The sequence below is a fragment of the Gadus macrocephalus genome, chromosome 7, assembly GCF_031168955.1.
Source record: "Gadus macrocephalus chromosome 7, ASM3116895v1".
Classification (NCBI taxonomy): Eukaryota; Metazoa; Chordata; class Actinopteri; order Gadiformes; family Gadidae; genus Gadus; species Gadus macrocephalus.
The window spans coordinates 24,425,704-24,440,703 of NC_082388.1; the positions used below are offsets into that span (position 1 = coordinate 24,425,704).

At 46.9% G+C, this 15,000-nt stretch overlaps 1 protein-coding gene across 1 annotated transcript in view; it reads right to left on the reverse strand.

The window, feature by feature from the left end:
* Positions 1–15,000, reverse strand: part of nbeaa (neurobeachin a) — a 70,368-nt gene that overhangs the window by 17,183 nt on the left and 38,185 nt on the right. Inside the window, 10 exon segments of the mRNA XM_060056513.1 lie at positions 407–531; positions 2,005–2,185; positions 3,108–3,191; positions 3,907–3,930; positions 4,395–4,548; positions 8,739–8,956; positions 9,667–10,116; positions 10,845–11,627; positions 13,282–13,474; positions 14,584–14,707. Coding sequence (XP_059912496.1) covers positions 407–531; positions 2,005–2,185; positions 3,108–3,191; positions 3,907–3,930; positions 4,395–4,548; positions 8,739–8,956; positions 9,667–10,116; positions 10,845–11,627; positions 13,282–13,474; positions 14,584–14,707 — 2,336 coding nt within the window.

Here is a 15,000-nt window from a genome sequence, read left to right on the forward strand (position 1 = left end):
GAGAGAGATACGTGTCTGTGTGTGTCAGTACGACTGTGTGTGTGTGTCAGTACAACTGTGTGTGTGTGTCAGTACAACTGTGTGTGTGTGTCAGTACAACTCTGTGTGTGTGTGAGTGTGAGTGTGAGTGTGTGTGTGTGTGTGTGTGTCAGTACGTGTCTGTGTGTGTCAGTACGTGTGTGTGTGTGTCAGTACGTGTCTGTGTGTGTCAGTACGTGTGTGTGTGTGTGTCAGTACGACTGTGTGTGTGTGTGTGTGTGTGTGTGTGTGTGTGTGTCAGTACGTGTGTGTGTGTGTGTGTCAGTACGACTGTGTGTGTGTGTGTGTGTGTGTGTGTGTGTGTGTGTGTGTGTGTGTGTGTGTGTGTGTGTGTGTGTGTGTGTGTGTGTGTGTGTGTGTGTGTTACCTTGTTGGTAGTGGGGGCACTGTGCAGACTGTCCTGGGATCGGCTGCTGCTCAGAGACGATTTACAGCCGCGCTCTCTCTGCCGCTGTCTGCACTCCAGGCAGTTCCTCACCGCAACGCAGCACACTGGAGCGCACACACACACGCACACACACACACGCACACACACACACACAGGAGAGAGAGAGAGTTCTACGGTAAGAGTAACGCGGTTCAGGCGAGGGTACATTTCCTATTAAAATGTTTGTGTGTCATTTGTTACTCTGTTAAACGTGGCGTCGTCTAACAGGGTTTAATTATTTAACTGTAGAGTTATAGCCGCTAATATAATAGCAAGGTCGTCTGTACCACAATTCATACATTGTGTGTGTGTGTGTGTGTGTGTGTGTGTGTGTGTGTGTGTGTGTGTGTGTGTGTGTGTGTGTGTGTGTGTGGGTGTGTGTGTGTGCGCCTTTTCAGTGGCTATGAGAATGCATATCGAACTCCCCACTCGGCTACACAATAATGCAAGCAGCTATCCATAGAGGTAAAGTGTTGGCACTTGGTTTGTTTAAGTTTTTCCTGAAAAGGGACAATTATATTTGATTGAAAAAGAAATGTGATTTTCTGGGACATCCAGCTTATAGTTTATGCCCTGGAGTTCTGTCCCTGACCGGTCTTGAATAGCAACATGATTACACATTCAGCTTGAGATGTGCTGAGTGTTGTATTAAACACATTCAGTATATTTCATATCTTACACAACCACAAGATGGGTATTAATCCATAGAACGCCAAAACTTAAATATTTTAACCCTAGATGTAGCACTAGATGTATGTTCATGCGTCTCAAAGTTGAGGCGTATTACGCATTTAGCTCAACATAGTGTTGTATTAAACACATTCAGCATATTCCATATCTTATACAACCATAGGATGCGTACCAAGTCATAAATGCAAAATCTTAAATATTATATATCTACATGTATGCAACACGGTCATATGTGTCGGATTAAACACATACAGTATATTCCAGATTTTATACAATACTATATATGGAATACAGTATGGGTACCAATCATTAAAAGGCAAAAACATGAATCTAATATATCTACATTTACGTCATACATTCATACGTCTCAAAGTGGAGACGATCTTCGCTGGCACCTCTAGAAACATCCGGGAGAGATGCTTCTAGAGATGTTGCTTGCATAAGATATTCCATATCTTATACAATATCTTACACAAGGATATTCCATATCTTATACAATATCTGACACAAGGATATTCCATATCTTATACAATATCTTACACAAGGATATTTCATATCTTATACAACCACAGGATGTGCATAAATTGCAAAAACTGAAATATAATCTATCTAAATGTAAATGTTACGTTCGTACATATCAAAGTCGAGACGATGTCAGCTGGCCAGTCTAGAAACATCCGTTCCGTTACGGATGTTTCTAGAGTACGATTGTTCAACCCCAGAAACATCCGGATCCGGAACGGAAGCATCTAGAGCCGCCATCGGACATCGGACGTCGTCTGGACATCGGGGGGTGGACTGGAGATGGGATGAGGGAGTAGAATAAAAAAACTCAAACTCACACATACCAAGTCGGAGGCACTGCCTCATCAGCCCCCCGCTGGACATGTTCTTCTCCGCCTCGATCTCGCTGAAGTTGAGCGAGCTGGCGAACACCAGGACGTCCACCATGGCCATGAGGCGGGACAGGAAGGTGACCGCCGTCTCTGAGGACATGCCCTGGGTGGCCTCGATGTTCTCCAGCTCCGTCTGGTGACCGCGGGGGAGAGGGGGGAGACAACAACGGAGAAGTTCACGTGGAGGAACACACACGCAAAAACTCACGGGATCGGGAGGGTGCTTTCTTGTTTGAGTTTAATATTATTTTTTCCGGTAAAAGAGTAGTCAAGCAAATGAATCGTTAAGTTGATCGCAAAAAGATAGCTTTTTCTTTGTTTCATACGCTGGGAATACTATTGATGTAAACCAAAATAATATCCAATTTAGTGATTTAGTATACTTGTGCATCAACTGCAGAAAATGGTAACATAATTGTGAGTTAGCATACTCGTCCATCAACTGCAGAACATTTAAACAGACGTGTGAGTTAGCATACTTGTGAGGTAACTAAACAACATATAACTACAGGCTTCTAGCTAAGTATATAAACACATTCAGTGACTGTGTGACATCACAGAGCAATGTGTTAACAATGAGCCACAGACGACGCACACAAAACCGGCGATGGGAACACAGAGGTAAGGACAGCGGCGGTGAGGAGACGCTAACCCTTCGGCAGACAGAGAGCTAAGCTAGGCCCCTGAAACGTGACCATACACACGAGCAGTAGCACTCGCTACCCCCCCAAAACGTTCAAACCACAGTTAATAGAGTCACGAGCATGACATCGAACCCTGGAGTCTACAGGGTGGGGACGGGGGGGGTAGAACGGGTTCTGGAAGGTGGGGGTGGGTGTTGGGTGGGGGTGGGGGTTGACGAGGAGCAGGAGCGCTGAGCCTCAGGTGAGGTCAGGTGACGTGCGTACAGACATACGGAGGGAAGGAGGACAGACAGAGAGTGAGGACAGCCAATGGGGTGTCAGGTTGGCGGTCCCCAGGTGACAGTGGTGACGGTGCACTTGGGCGATTTGAGATTTTTTTTTTTGTTTTTTTTGTTTTTTTTGTTTACGCACCTCACCCCCTGCGGCTCCAGCCCCCGGTAAAGGGTTCACCTCCTTGCCCTTTGACCCCCCCTGGGGTGCCGCTCCTCCTGCCTTCTTTGGTGTCGATACAGAGGGGTGGGGGGGAGGGGGGGGGAAGGGAAAGGCTTAGCAGACGTATCCCCCTGGTGGCTTGTTCAAAGCGCTCACCTCGCAGATATTTGATTACAGGTCTTCAGACAACAATGCAGTGCATCACTCGAGATATTATTTCATCCCGATTAATTCAGATCAACATGATGATTCAAGCCATAACAAAATAAATAGAGGGATAAAGAGGAGAAACTAGCGATATAAGATTTAATTGATTTAAGCTGCGTAGGGACAGTGATTAACATTGAAAGCGATATAAAAAAGGTTTTTAGTTCCGAGTTCAATCAAACAATAATTATGAGCTGTATATTCGCATCACAATGCAGGAACGCATCGTCTAATGTGAACCATTCAGAAGAACGTTCCACCCTTTGTCCTGTCCGTTTTCGACCTCCATTGATTTGAACTCTCTGCGTACTTGCTCCGTTTTGGTAACATGTAATTTCCATTAGACAGCAGCGGGGAGCTGCTCCTGTTCTGAGTACCGATTGGAATCGGACTGTACTTCAGCACATAAACAGGTCGAGGGGAGAGTAGTAATGAGCAGAAGCAAAGAGGAGGAAGCACAGCGAAGGATAAAACAACACGATGGATGGTCAGGCAGGCATGGCGGGAGATTGGGTCAGTCTCGCTGGTCAAAACGGCTTTAAGTAGAGAGAGAAAGGAAACAGCAACTTACAGCGTTGGCACTACTCTTAGAACTCTGCACATGCAGAACGCAAACACAGACAGACGGACAAAACGATAACAGGACAGAAAAACAGAGGAGGGAAAAGAGATGAAGAGTTAAAATAAATAGGTAATAGCAGTCATAAGGTTGTTGAATTATTAATAAAAGGGGTGGGAAAGCAGGGTAGTAATTAAGGCGTAACGCTTCTAAGGAATGGCTAATAGCTACAGTCGACAAAGGTACACGTCAGAGATAGAATATAGTGATCATTAAAAAAGGTTTCTCAAAAAATTTATCAATAATAAATTGAACTGCAAAAATACACATCTTTCAACGTTAAAGGAAGAACGACATCAGAACGATCCAACCACTGGGATTGGAGAGGAGACGTATTTTGAACCTCAGCCACAAGGCCCTGATCACGGCTGTTCTAAGATGTGATGCGGTGATCTGTAATCCCCCCTCCCGCCACAAGGGGCCAGAACCGAGCCACTTACAGAGGGGGAGGTGGCCGCAGAGAGCAGAGGAAGGATGCCTCCGCAGGCGATGATGATGTTGTCCACCATCTGAGAGATGAGATGGATGGTGTTGTGCACGAAGATGATGTTCTCGTTGCTGTTCACAAAGTCCATTACGGACTTGGTGGAGTGACTAGAAAGGGAAATGTGATCATTAGACCGGTGATGTGAAGTCATCAGGGAGTTATTATTACCTACCAGGCATACCCAACTACTTAGAACGCCTTGGAAGGAAAGCTAGCTTGTTTCAGTGACTTTATTGTGTAGGTTGCATTGCAAGTTTATCCAGGACATTCTTGAAATTTAGGTTAGCTATTAAATAAGATGTCTGCAGGAGATGTAACTGGATCTACTTTAAACAGCATTTGGCATGAACATGAGTTTCCTATTTATATATTTAGATTTATTTGTAGGCTTTTCAGTAAGCCTAAATGGGAAAGCGTTTGGGTACACTGTGTGGGTTGTAAAGCAGAAATAGGCTAAATATAGCAATACCTCTAAACCTAGCTTAAACTCTTTATCATTTATATAGTAATACCACAAAATCTAGCCTAAACTCAGTATCAGTAATATAGTAAAACCACTAAATCTAGCTTAAACTCAGTATCAGTAATATAGTAAAACCACTAAATCTAGCTTAAACTCAGTATCAGTAATATAGTAATGGCACTAAATCTAGCTTAAACTCAGTATCAGTAATATAGTAATGGCACTAAATCGAGCTTAAACTCAGCATCGGTACCAGTACAGGTAATACCCCTCAATCTAGAACAACTCTGTATTAGCAATGTAATACTACCCCTAAACCTAGTTTAAACTCTGTAGGCCATCAGTTATAGAGTAATACCCCTTATCCTGGCTTAAACTCTGTATCAGTAATAGTAATACCCCTAAATCTAGTTTAAACTCTGTAGGCCTGTCAGTAATACCCCTAAACCTATCTTAACCTCCGTGTCGGTAATATAAATACCCCTAAACCTAGCTTAAGCTCTGTTTATCCATCAGTAATACAGTAATACCTCTAATCCTAGCTTAAACTCTGTATTAGCAATATAATACTAACCCTAAACCTAGCTTAAGCTCTGTATTAACAATATAATACTATCCCTCACCCTGGCTTAAACTCTGTATTACCAATGTAATACAAAGAAACCTCGAAACCTAGCTTAACCTCTGTAGGCCTACCAATAACACAGTAAAACCCCTAAACCTAGCTTAACCTCTGTAGGCCTGTCAGTAACACAGTAATACCCCTAAACCTAGCTTAACCTCTGTAGGCCTATCAGTAACACAGTAAAACCCCTAAACCTAGCTTAAACTCTGTAGGCCTGTCAGTAACACAGTAAAACCCCTAAACCTATCTTAACCTCTGTAAGCCTGTCAGTAACACAGTAAAACCCCTAAACCTATCTTAACCTCTGTAGGCCTGTCAGTAACACAGTAAAACCCCTAAACCTATCTTAACCTCTGTAGGCCTGTCAGTAACACAGTAAAACCCCTAAACCTAGCTTAACCTCTGTAGGCCTGTCAGTAACACAGTAATACCCCTAAACCTAGCTTAACCTCTGTAGGCCTGTCAGTAACACAGTAATACCCCTAAACCTAGCTTAACCTCTGTAGGCCTACCAGTAACACAGTAAAACCCCTAAACCTATCTTAACCTCTGTAGGCCTGTCAGTAACACAGTAAAACCCCTAAACCTAGCTGAACCTCTGTAGGCCGATCAGTAACACAGTAAAACCCCTAAACCTAGCTTAAACTCTGTAGGCCTGTCAGTAACACAGTAAAACCCCTAAACCTATCTTAACCTCTGTAAGCCTGTCAGTAACACAGTAAAACCCCTAAACCTATCTTAACCTCTGTAGGCCTGTCAGTAACACAGTAAAACCCCTAAACCTATCTTAACCTCTGTAAGCCTGTCAGTAACACAGTAAAACCCCTAAACCTATCTTAACCTCTGTAGGCCTGTCAGTAACACAGTAAAACCCCTAAACCTATCTTAACCTCTGTAGGCCTGTCAGTAACACAGTAAAACCCCTAAACCTAGCTTAACCTCTGTAGGCCTGTCAGTAACACAGTAAAACCCCTAAACCTATCTTAACCTCTGTAGGCCTGTCAGTAACACAGTAATACCCCTAAACCTAGCTTAACCTCTGTAGGCCTGTCAGTAACACAGTAATACCCCTAAACCTAGCTTAACCTCTGTAGGCCTGTCAGTAACACAGTAATACCCCTAAACCTAGCTTAACCTCTGTAGGCCTACCAGTAACACAGTAAAACCCCTAAACCTATCTTAACCTCTGTAGGCCTACCAGTAACACAGTAAAACCCCTAAACCTATCTTAACCTGTGTAGGCCTGTCAGTAACACAGTAAAACCCCTAAACCTATCTTAACCTCTGTAGGCCTGTCAGTAACACAGTAAAACCCCTAAACCTAGCTTAACCTCTGTAGGCCTACCAGTAACACAGTAAAACCCCTAAACCTATCTTAACCTCTGTAGGCCTGTCAGTAACACAGTAAAACCCCTAAACCTATCTTAACCTCTGTAGGCCTACCAGTAACACAGTAAAACCCCTAAACCTAGCTGAACCTCTGTAGGCCTACCAGTAACACAGTCAAACCCCTAAACCTATCTTAACCTCTGTAGGCCTACCAGTAACACAGTAAAACCCCTAAACCTATCTTAACCTGTGTAGGCCTGTCAGTAACACAGTAAAACCCCTAAACCTATCTTAACCTGTGTAGGCCTGTCAGTAACACAGTAAAACCCCTAAACCTATCTTAACCTGTGTAGGCCTGTCAGTAACACAGTAAAACCCCTAAACCTAGCTTAACCTCTGTAGGCCTACCAGTAACACAGTAAAACCCCTAAACCTATCTTAACCTGTGTAGGCCTGTCAGTAACACAGTAAAACCCCTAAACCTATCTTAACCTGTGTAGGCCTGTCAGTAACACAGTAAAACCCTTAAACCTATCTTAACCTCTGTAGGCCTGTCAGTAACACAGTAAAACCCCTAAACCTAGCTTAACCTCTGTAGGCCTGTCAGTAACACAGTAAAACCCCTAAACCTAGCTTAACCTCTGTAGGCCTACCAGTAACACAGTCAAACCCCTAAACCTAGCTTAACCTCTGTAGGCCTGTCAGTAACACAGTAAAACCCCTAAACCTAGCTTAACCTCTGTAGGCCTGTCAGTAACACAGTAAAACCCCTAAACCTATCTTAACCTCTGTAGGCCTACCAGTAACACAGTAAAACCCCTAAACCTATCTTAACCTGTGTAGGCCTGTCAGTAACACAGTAAAACCCCTAAACCTATCTTAACCTGTGTAGGCCTGTCAGTAACACAGTAAAACCCCTAAACCTATCTTAACCTGTGTAGGCCTGTCAGTAACACAGTAAAACCCCTAAACCTAGCTTAACCTCTGTAGGCCTACCAGTAACACAGTAAAACCCCTAAACCTATCTTAACCTGTGTAGGCCTGTCAGTAACACAGTAAAACCCCTAAACCTATCTTAACCTGTGTAGGCCTGTCAGTAACACAGTAAAACCCTTAAACCTATCTTAACCTCTGTAGGCCTGTCAGTAACACAGTAAAACCCCTAAACCTAGCTTAACCTCTGTAGGCCTGTCAGTAACACAGTAAAACCCCTAAACCTAGCTTAACCTCTGTAGGCCTACCAGTAACACAGTCAAACCCCTAAACCTAGCTTAACCTCTGTAGGCCTGTCAGTAACACAGTAAAACCCCTAAACCTAGCTTAACCTCTGTAGGCCTGTCAGTAACACAGTAAAACCCCTAAACCTAGCTTAACCTCTGTAGGCCTGTCAGTAACACAGTAAAACCCCTAAACCTAGCTTAACCTCTGTAGGCCTGTCAGTAACACAGTAAAACCCCTAAACCTAGCTTAACCTCTGTAGGCCTGTCAGTAACACAGTAAAACCCCTAAACCTAGCTTAACCTCTGTAGGCCTGTCAGTAACACAGTAATACCCCTAAACCTAGCTTAACCTCTGTAGGCCTGTCAGTAACACAGTAAAACCCCTAAACCTAGCTTAAACTCTGTAGGCCGATCAGTAATACAGTAAGACCCCTCAACCAGCCCATCTCGTTAACAACCCCTAAACCCCTAAACCCAGCCTGACCTGTTAACATAACCCACTACGACCCATCAGTAATGGAGTAATACCCCTAAACCCAGCACAGCCCGTTAACACAGCCCACTACGACCCATCAGTAATGGAGTGATACCCCTAAACCCAGCCTGGCCCGTTCACACAGCCCACTAGGACAGCGCCCCAGCCCCGGCGGCGGGCCTCACCTCCTCCACACGTGGACGTCGGTCTCCAGGGCGAACAGCAGGTCGGTGAGCAGCCGCTGGTGCATGGGCGACCACTTGAACTCGGGGATGCGGAACATGGTGGTGCGCGGGCCGGGGCTGAACTGCCGCCGCTGCTCCTCCGTCATGGGCATGCCGCGGAAGCCCAGGTCCACCCGCAGGTCCCGCTCCAGCTGGGCCGCCGTCCGGCCGTGAAGGGCCTGGGGCGGGGGGGGGAGAACCACGGAGGGATGCCGTTTAGAGGAATGGTTTAAGATGACGCTTGAAGATGGTTTGTTTGGCATTACGCAACAACAATTACAGCAGCGGTCACTGGCAATGAAATGATTGAGTCTTGAGGCTCCTTCAGCAATGCAATACAGAAAGAAAAAGTGTAATGGAAACACACACGGGGCATGAATTAATTAGAATCAAATATAAATATAATAATAATTGCTGCAAATGGATGGAGGCTAATGGGGAGCTACGAAGGTCAGAGCTACGTCCTCGAATGCTGCTTCTCTGCCGATTACGGGAACCCTGTTCGATTCTCGGGAATGAGGTAACACATATGTAAGTATGTATATCAATAAACATATATAAATAAACACACAATAACCCACTAAACCACTGGTCTGAAGCTATTCTGTACTCGCTATATACAATTATAACATGACTTAAAAGTCAATGTTTGCAATATTGTTGGCATGAATCAATACTATAAAGGACTGCATTCATTTGCACACACACAGACACACACACAAAACCACACACACACACACACACACACCTGGGTGGTTGCGGTAAAGGGCTGCATTCATTTGCACACACACACACACACAAAACCACACGCGCACACACACACACACACACACACACACACACACACACACACACACACACACACACACACACACACACACACACACACCTGGGTGGTCGCGGTGGTCTGGATCTTCTTGACGTCCTTGTCCTTGCCGTCGTCTGACCTCTCGGTGTCGGAGGCGGTGCTGGCCGTGTCCCCGCCGGCCTTCAGCCCCGCCCCCTCTCCGTCGGCCCCCGCCGGGCCCTCCCCCTCGGGGAACTCGGCCCTGGCGGCGGCGTGCGCCTGGGCCCTCGCCTGCAGGCTCTCGGCGGCCGCGATGGAGCTGATGTCCGCCAGGGGGCTCTGGATCTTGAAGGCGTCGTCCTCGGGCATGTCCCCGGGGCCCGAGCTCTGCGCCTGCGGGCCCAGGTCCGAGCCGCAGCTGGTCATGTGGGCCAGCAGGCTGAGGTCGTCGCTGGGGCAGCCGGGCCCCGGGCCGGGGGGGGGCGGCTGGTCGGCCCTGGGGAGGACCAGCGGGTCTGGGGCCGCCAGAGCCGGGAGGAGCTTCTCATCCACCTGAGGAGGAAGGAGGAAAACGCTGGAATCACCCGGGCGCTGTGGGGGACTCCTGGAGCTCCTTGACCCGCGTGGGCTTGGATAAGATCGACCGAAGACCTGCTGCTCTCAAACAATAAAAGCTGTGTTTTATGAGGCAGGGCTGAACGATTTGGGGAAATAATGTAATTGCAATTATTTTGACCAATATTGCGATTGTGATTTAATGTGCCATTTTTATCATTTAATAAGTTCCTTATGTTGTGTATTATTCACTAAAAAATAAAATAAATCATTCTTTAGTATTACCAACCCAACATTGGAAGCAGTCAACATCAAAACTGCTTTTCCTTGTGTTCCGGTGTGTTGAGTTTTAACTATTGAATTGTAAAATAAAAATAAATGAAGCGTACTGATTACCAGTCATTAACGATAACAAATCACTTATTTTTTTCGCAGACTTTGCGATTTGAATACCGCGTTCTATTACATCGCGATTTCGATTTGAATTCGATTAATCGTTCGATTAAGCCCTATTTTGATGTGGCAGGGTGTGTGTGTTATGTACTGTTTGAATGTCTCTGAGGCCAGGCCAAGGGCATGTTTACAGCCACGGCTGGACGATAAAGCGGTATACAGTATATACGGACATTGATGTGAACTTCGGTATACTTCAGCGTTATCTTCAGAGTTATCGTTCCCGAGTTCCCCTTCTCCGAGCCACAGCGCGGGCCATCGTTCGCCCGTACCTTGCTGAAGAGGAAGCCGTTGTTGCTGGGCACGCTGTCCTTCTCGTCGGCCAGCGTGATGAGGGGTCCCATGTTCCCGTCGTCCTCCAGGCCGACCCCCGCCAGCCCCAGGCCGGAGCCCAGGCAGACGCCCCTGGCCCCAGGCCGCTCCTCCTTCAGCGCCAGGCCCCCGTTCAGGTTCTGCACCGCCGCGCAGTAGGCACTGTCCAGCAGGGACCCCACCTCCACCAGGGGTCCGTTCTCCATGCCCCCCACCCCGGCCACGCCCACGCCCACGCCGCCGCCAACCACCACGCCCGCCACCAGGCCCCCGCCTAGCCCCTCCGGGGACAGGTCCAGGTCGTCCAGCTTCACCTCCGTGGCCTCCACCTTCTCCGCCTTGATGTCCACCAGCAGGTCGTGCACCTCCACCCGGACGCCCGGCACGGGGATCTGGTCCCCGGGCGTCAGGGCCTCGGCGTCGGGCCGCTTCACCGCGCCGTCCGCCAGGAGGTTGCGCGAGGAGTCGCCGACGACGACGACGCCGACGCCGACGCCGCCGACAACGCCTCCGACAACGCCGCCGACACCGCCCTCGCTGTACTCGGCCTCGCTCTCAGGCGTCTGCGTGGCGGAGTTGTCGTCGATCTCCAGGTTGCCGTTGACGACGGGAGCAGGCACGGCGGACAGGCCGGAGATGGTGGAGACGGAGCCCTTCTTGCCCTTCTTCATGTTCTCCTCCTCCTGCCGCTGGTACTCCTCGTACATCTTGGCCAGGTACTCCTTGTGGGCCTCGTAGGTCACCTGGGGAACCGGCGGGGACAGGGTGAGTGGAACCGGGGAACGGTTCCGTTCGGTTCTCGTGAAGAGAGGTACGAGAACATTTCGGTTGTTTTTATTTAAATGTATAAAGTTGCTAAACCTGGGAAATTCTCTCTCAAATAATGAAAGACAGATACTACATGCTAAAAACGCTTTCCCAGAGTGGTGGTTTCCTATTGGCTGTGCTCCCTAGCTCGAGCGAGTGCGACCACTTTTGACCACGCCCCCTCGTACTTCTCCTAGGCAACCAGTTTTTCAAAAACATTGCTGCATGGAAACTCATGGGCTTAATGTTATCCGACTAAAACGGCGGTTTACTCTCCCCGTTAAGGTACGATTAACTAACCAAATACCGATACTCGCCAAGCCTTTGGGACAGCCCCAGAAACAGCCAGAAGCAATGGCCGTTTCTCATCAGCCTAAATAATTAGGAGCAGTTGATGTCATAGCTTGTAAGGAAAGAGAATTTGGGCCAATTACAACCAAGCAATCTCCTCTGTTTCACCACTGGTGCCACTGTTCCCAGTTCTAATTTTTAGATTGGTTCCTCTTTAAGATAAGGCTAACTTACCGTACATACCGCTATTGATCACGGAACGGGCAGGACATTCAATGTCTGATCAATGACTTTATCAGCAGACTTTTGCGGATATTAAAATGAAATTTTCCCTTATTGCTTGAATATTTTGGTGTCCTTGAAACTCTGGGTTAATAGCTCCCGACATTCCCCTGAGCGAAGGCCAGGGACGCACACCGCTATCGACGACGCTTATGAGTTACATCCCCTGGGTTTAACCGCTCAGCCGAAGGACACACTGATCCGATCAATAGCCACAATCGTCTAGAGATCATCCCACACCTTCATCGATGCACCAAAACCAATCCGTCAATGAACACACACACCCGCCTGTCCCAGTTACAAATGATAGTCATCAATGAAAATGGATGCGGAGGCGATTTCCACACCACGACATACACTCTCTGCCTCCACCCTGACGGGGAAAAGATCTGCTAACGGTGGGGGGGGTGGGTGGAGTTGACCTGTGAAAGGTCATGCTACAGTAAATGGTAAATAGTGCTTTTTTTTTTCTTTTTTTTTTACAGTATTGCCTGACGGAGGCGGAGTCAACCATTCAAGGTGACAGCCAGCTCGTCGGGAGCAGTTAGGGTGGGGTGCCTTGCTCAGGGACGCCTCGACGCAACAGGAAGAGCCGGGGATCGAACTAGCAACCTTGCGGTTGCCAGCCAACCCGCTCTACCTCCTGAGCTACTGCCTCTATTCTTTGATTTGATTTGACAATTTTATTTTAAATATGCAAGAAACATGTCATCTGATGACCGAAACAAAAACAAGGCTCTATTTTTCAACACATTTGAAAAGGAGTGGGAAGAAGTGTGCACTTGTTTAATCCCACCCCCTTTCAGTTAATCGTACAATAATCATAAACTACTACCCGTTTCCTTTACTTAAATTAAACATGCAATTTATGCAATTAATACCTGAAAAATAATGATGCAATATGAATGCTCACCTTGGAGTGAGCATTAATATTGTATAATCGGGGGATCGAACCAGCAACCTCCCGGTTACCAGCCAGCCCGCCCTACCTCCTGAAGCCACTGCGGCTCTGCTCACCTTGGAGTGGGCGATGGAGAGGGTGTCCACCCACACCCTCCAGCCGCCCCACTCGTACTTGATGGCGTGGTAGAGCAGGATGCGGAAGATGTTGTACACCATCTCCGTGATCTTCTGCTCCTCGGGGCTCTTGGGGTTGATGTAGCCCAGCGAGAACATCCAGTCCTGCCACACAGAGCACTGCAGCAGGCAGCTGGAGGAGACACACACACACACACACACACACACACACACACACACACACACACACACACACATATACACACACGGTCGTTTCACGTACGGTCGTCTCAAGTCCGACAGGGCTGTCGGGACGGAAAATCGGGAGTTGAATATAAAAACGAAGAGTGAAAGACTTAATACCAGCCGAATGCTCGACTACTATTCGAATAATAAATATACATAGAATAAAACGAGAATATAATATATAGAATATATACATTTTTTATAAATGTGTTGGCAAACATAAGCAAAAACCTTGACCTTCTTGACTTGGAAAAACGTGAAAAATGAAATGCCTTTGTTACATCATGCCTGCCAAACTATTTTGATGGCCGGAATGCGAATATACGTCATATTCCTATAATAATCGTGCCGCTGAAAAGAAAAGCAGAACATGTGCGACGGACTTACGCTCCATTCTTTCACCACTATGCTAATGTTTAACAACCCCATGCTGATAGCTGCATTGGCAAGGCATACGCCTGTGAATACAGTGTATAGGTACACAGTCAATAGCAAATAATGGCCTCAATTTGAGCAATACAATTTTTAACATAACTCAAATAAAAAAAATAAAAAGGAATGAAATTCATAATGTGATGATATTGGAAGATTGAGACTCAGTAGCACACTGTGATTCTGCACAAAATGTATTTAAGTATTAAGTAAGGGATAGATATGTAGGAACATATGTTTCATGATAATAGACCACAGATTAAAATGGGTCACGACAAGTGAGTGTACCAAGTGAGTGTTCCAAAGGCTATATATGCTGTTGTTCCTCTTTCTTCTGACTAATACACTCATTTTAAGTCGCTGTGGATACATGCATCTGCTAAATGCCCGAAATGTAAATGTGGAAGTAAGCGACTGCAGTGGATGCAAGTGACTTCAGCTGACAGCCACCTGAGCCAATGACAAACTGAGACTGCAGTGACGCGTGTTTCACCAGCGGTGGCGCTGTTGCTGGGGTTTAACGTTGTAGTGTGGGGTTACTCATTGAAACGAGCTACTGTGTGTGTGTGTGTGCGTGTGCGTGTGCGTGTGTGTGTGTGTGTCAGTGTGCGGGTGCACTCTCACCGGCGGTTCTCGCGGCTGTTGCTGAAGAGCTTGATCATGTCGGAGAGGAACAGCCTCCGGACCTCCATCAGCTCAGTACTGGGGGTGGAGCTCTTCAGCAGCGTGGCCACCACCTTCAGGATCACTGCGGGGGGGGGGGTGGGGGGGTGCGATGAAGTTAGAGCCGTCTCGATACAGGATTTATCCTGTATCGTTCGCGTGGAAAACAACAAACACAGAGCCTCTCTTTTCCATGGCAGCGGTATTTTCCTAGAGCGGTTTCTCGTCAACGCGCTAATTAATAATGGCCTTCGCATTTATATCAACATGACGCACTGTAGTCTGAGTTGAAGCCTGATATCATACCTGAATTCACCTCGTACTTAGATGAAGTGACATATATTTTTTAATTAATTACCATTATTACCACGACATCAA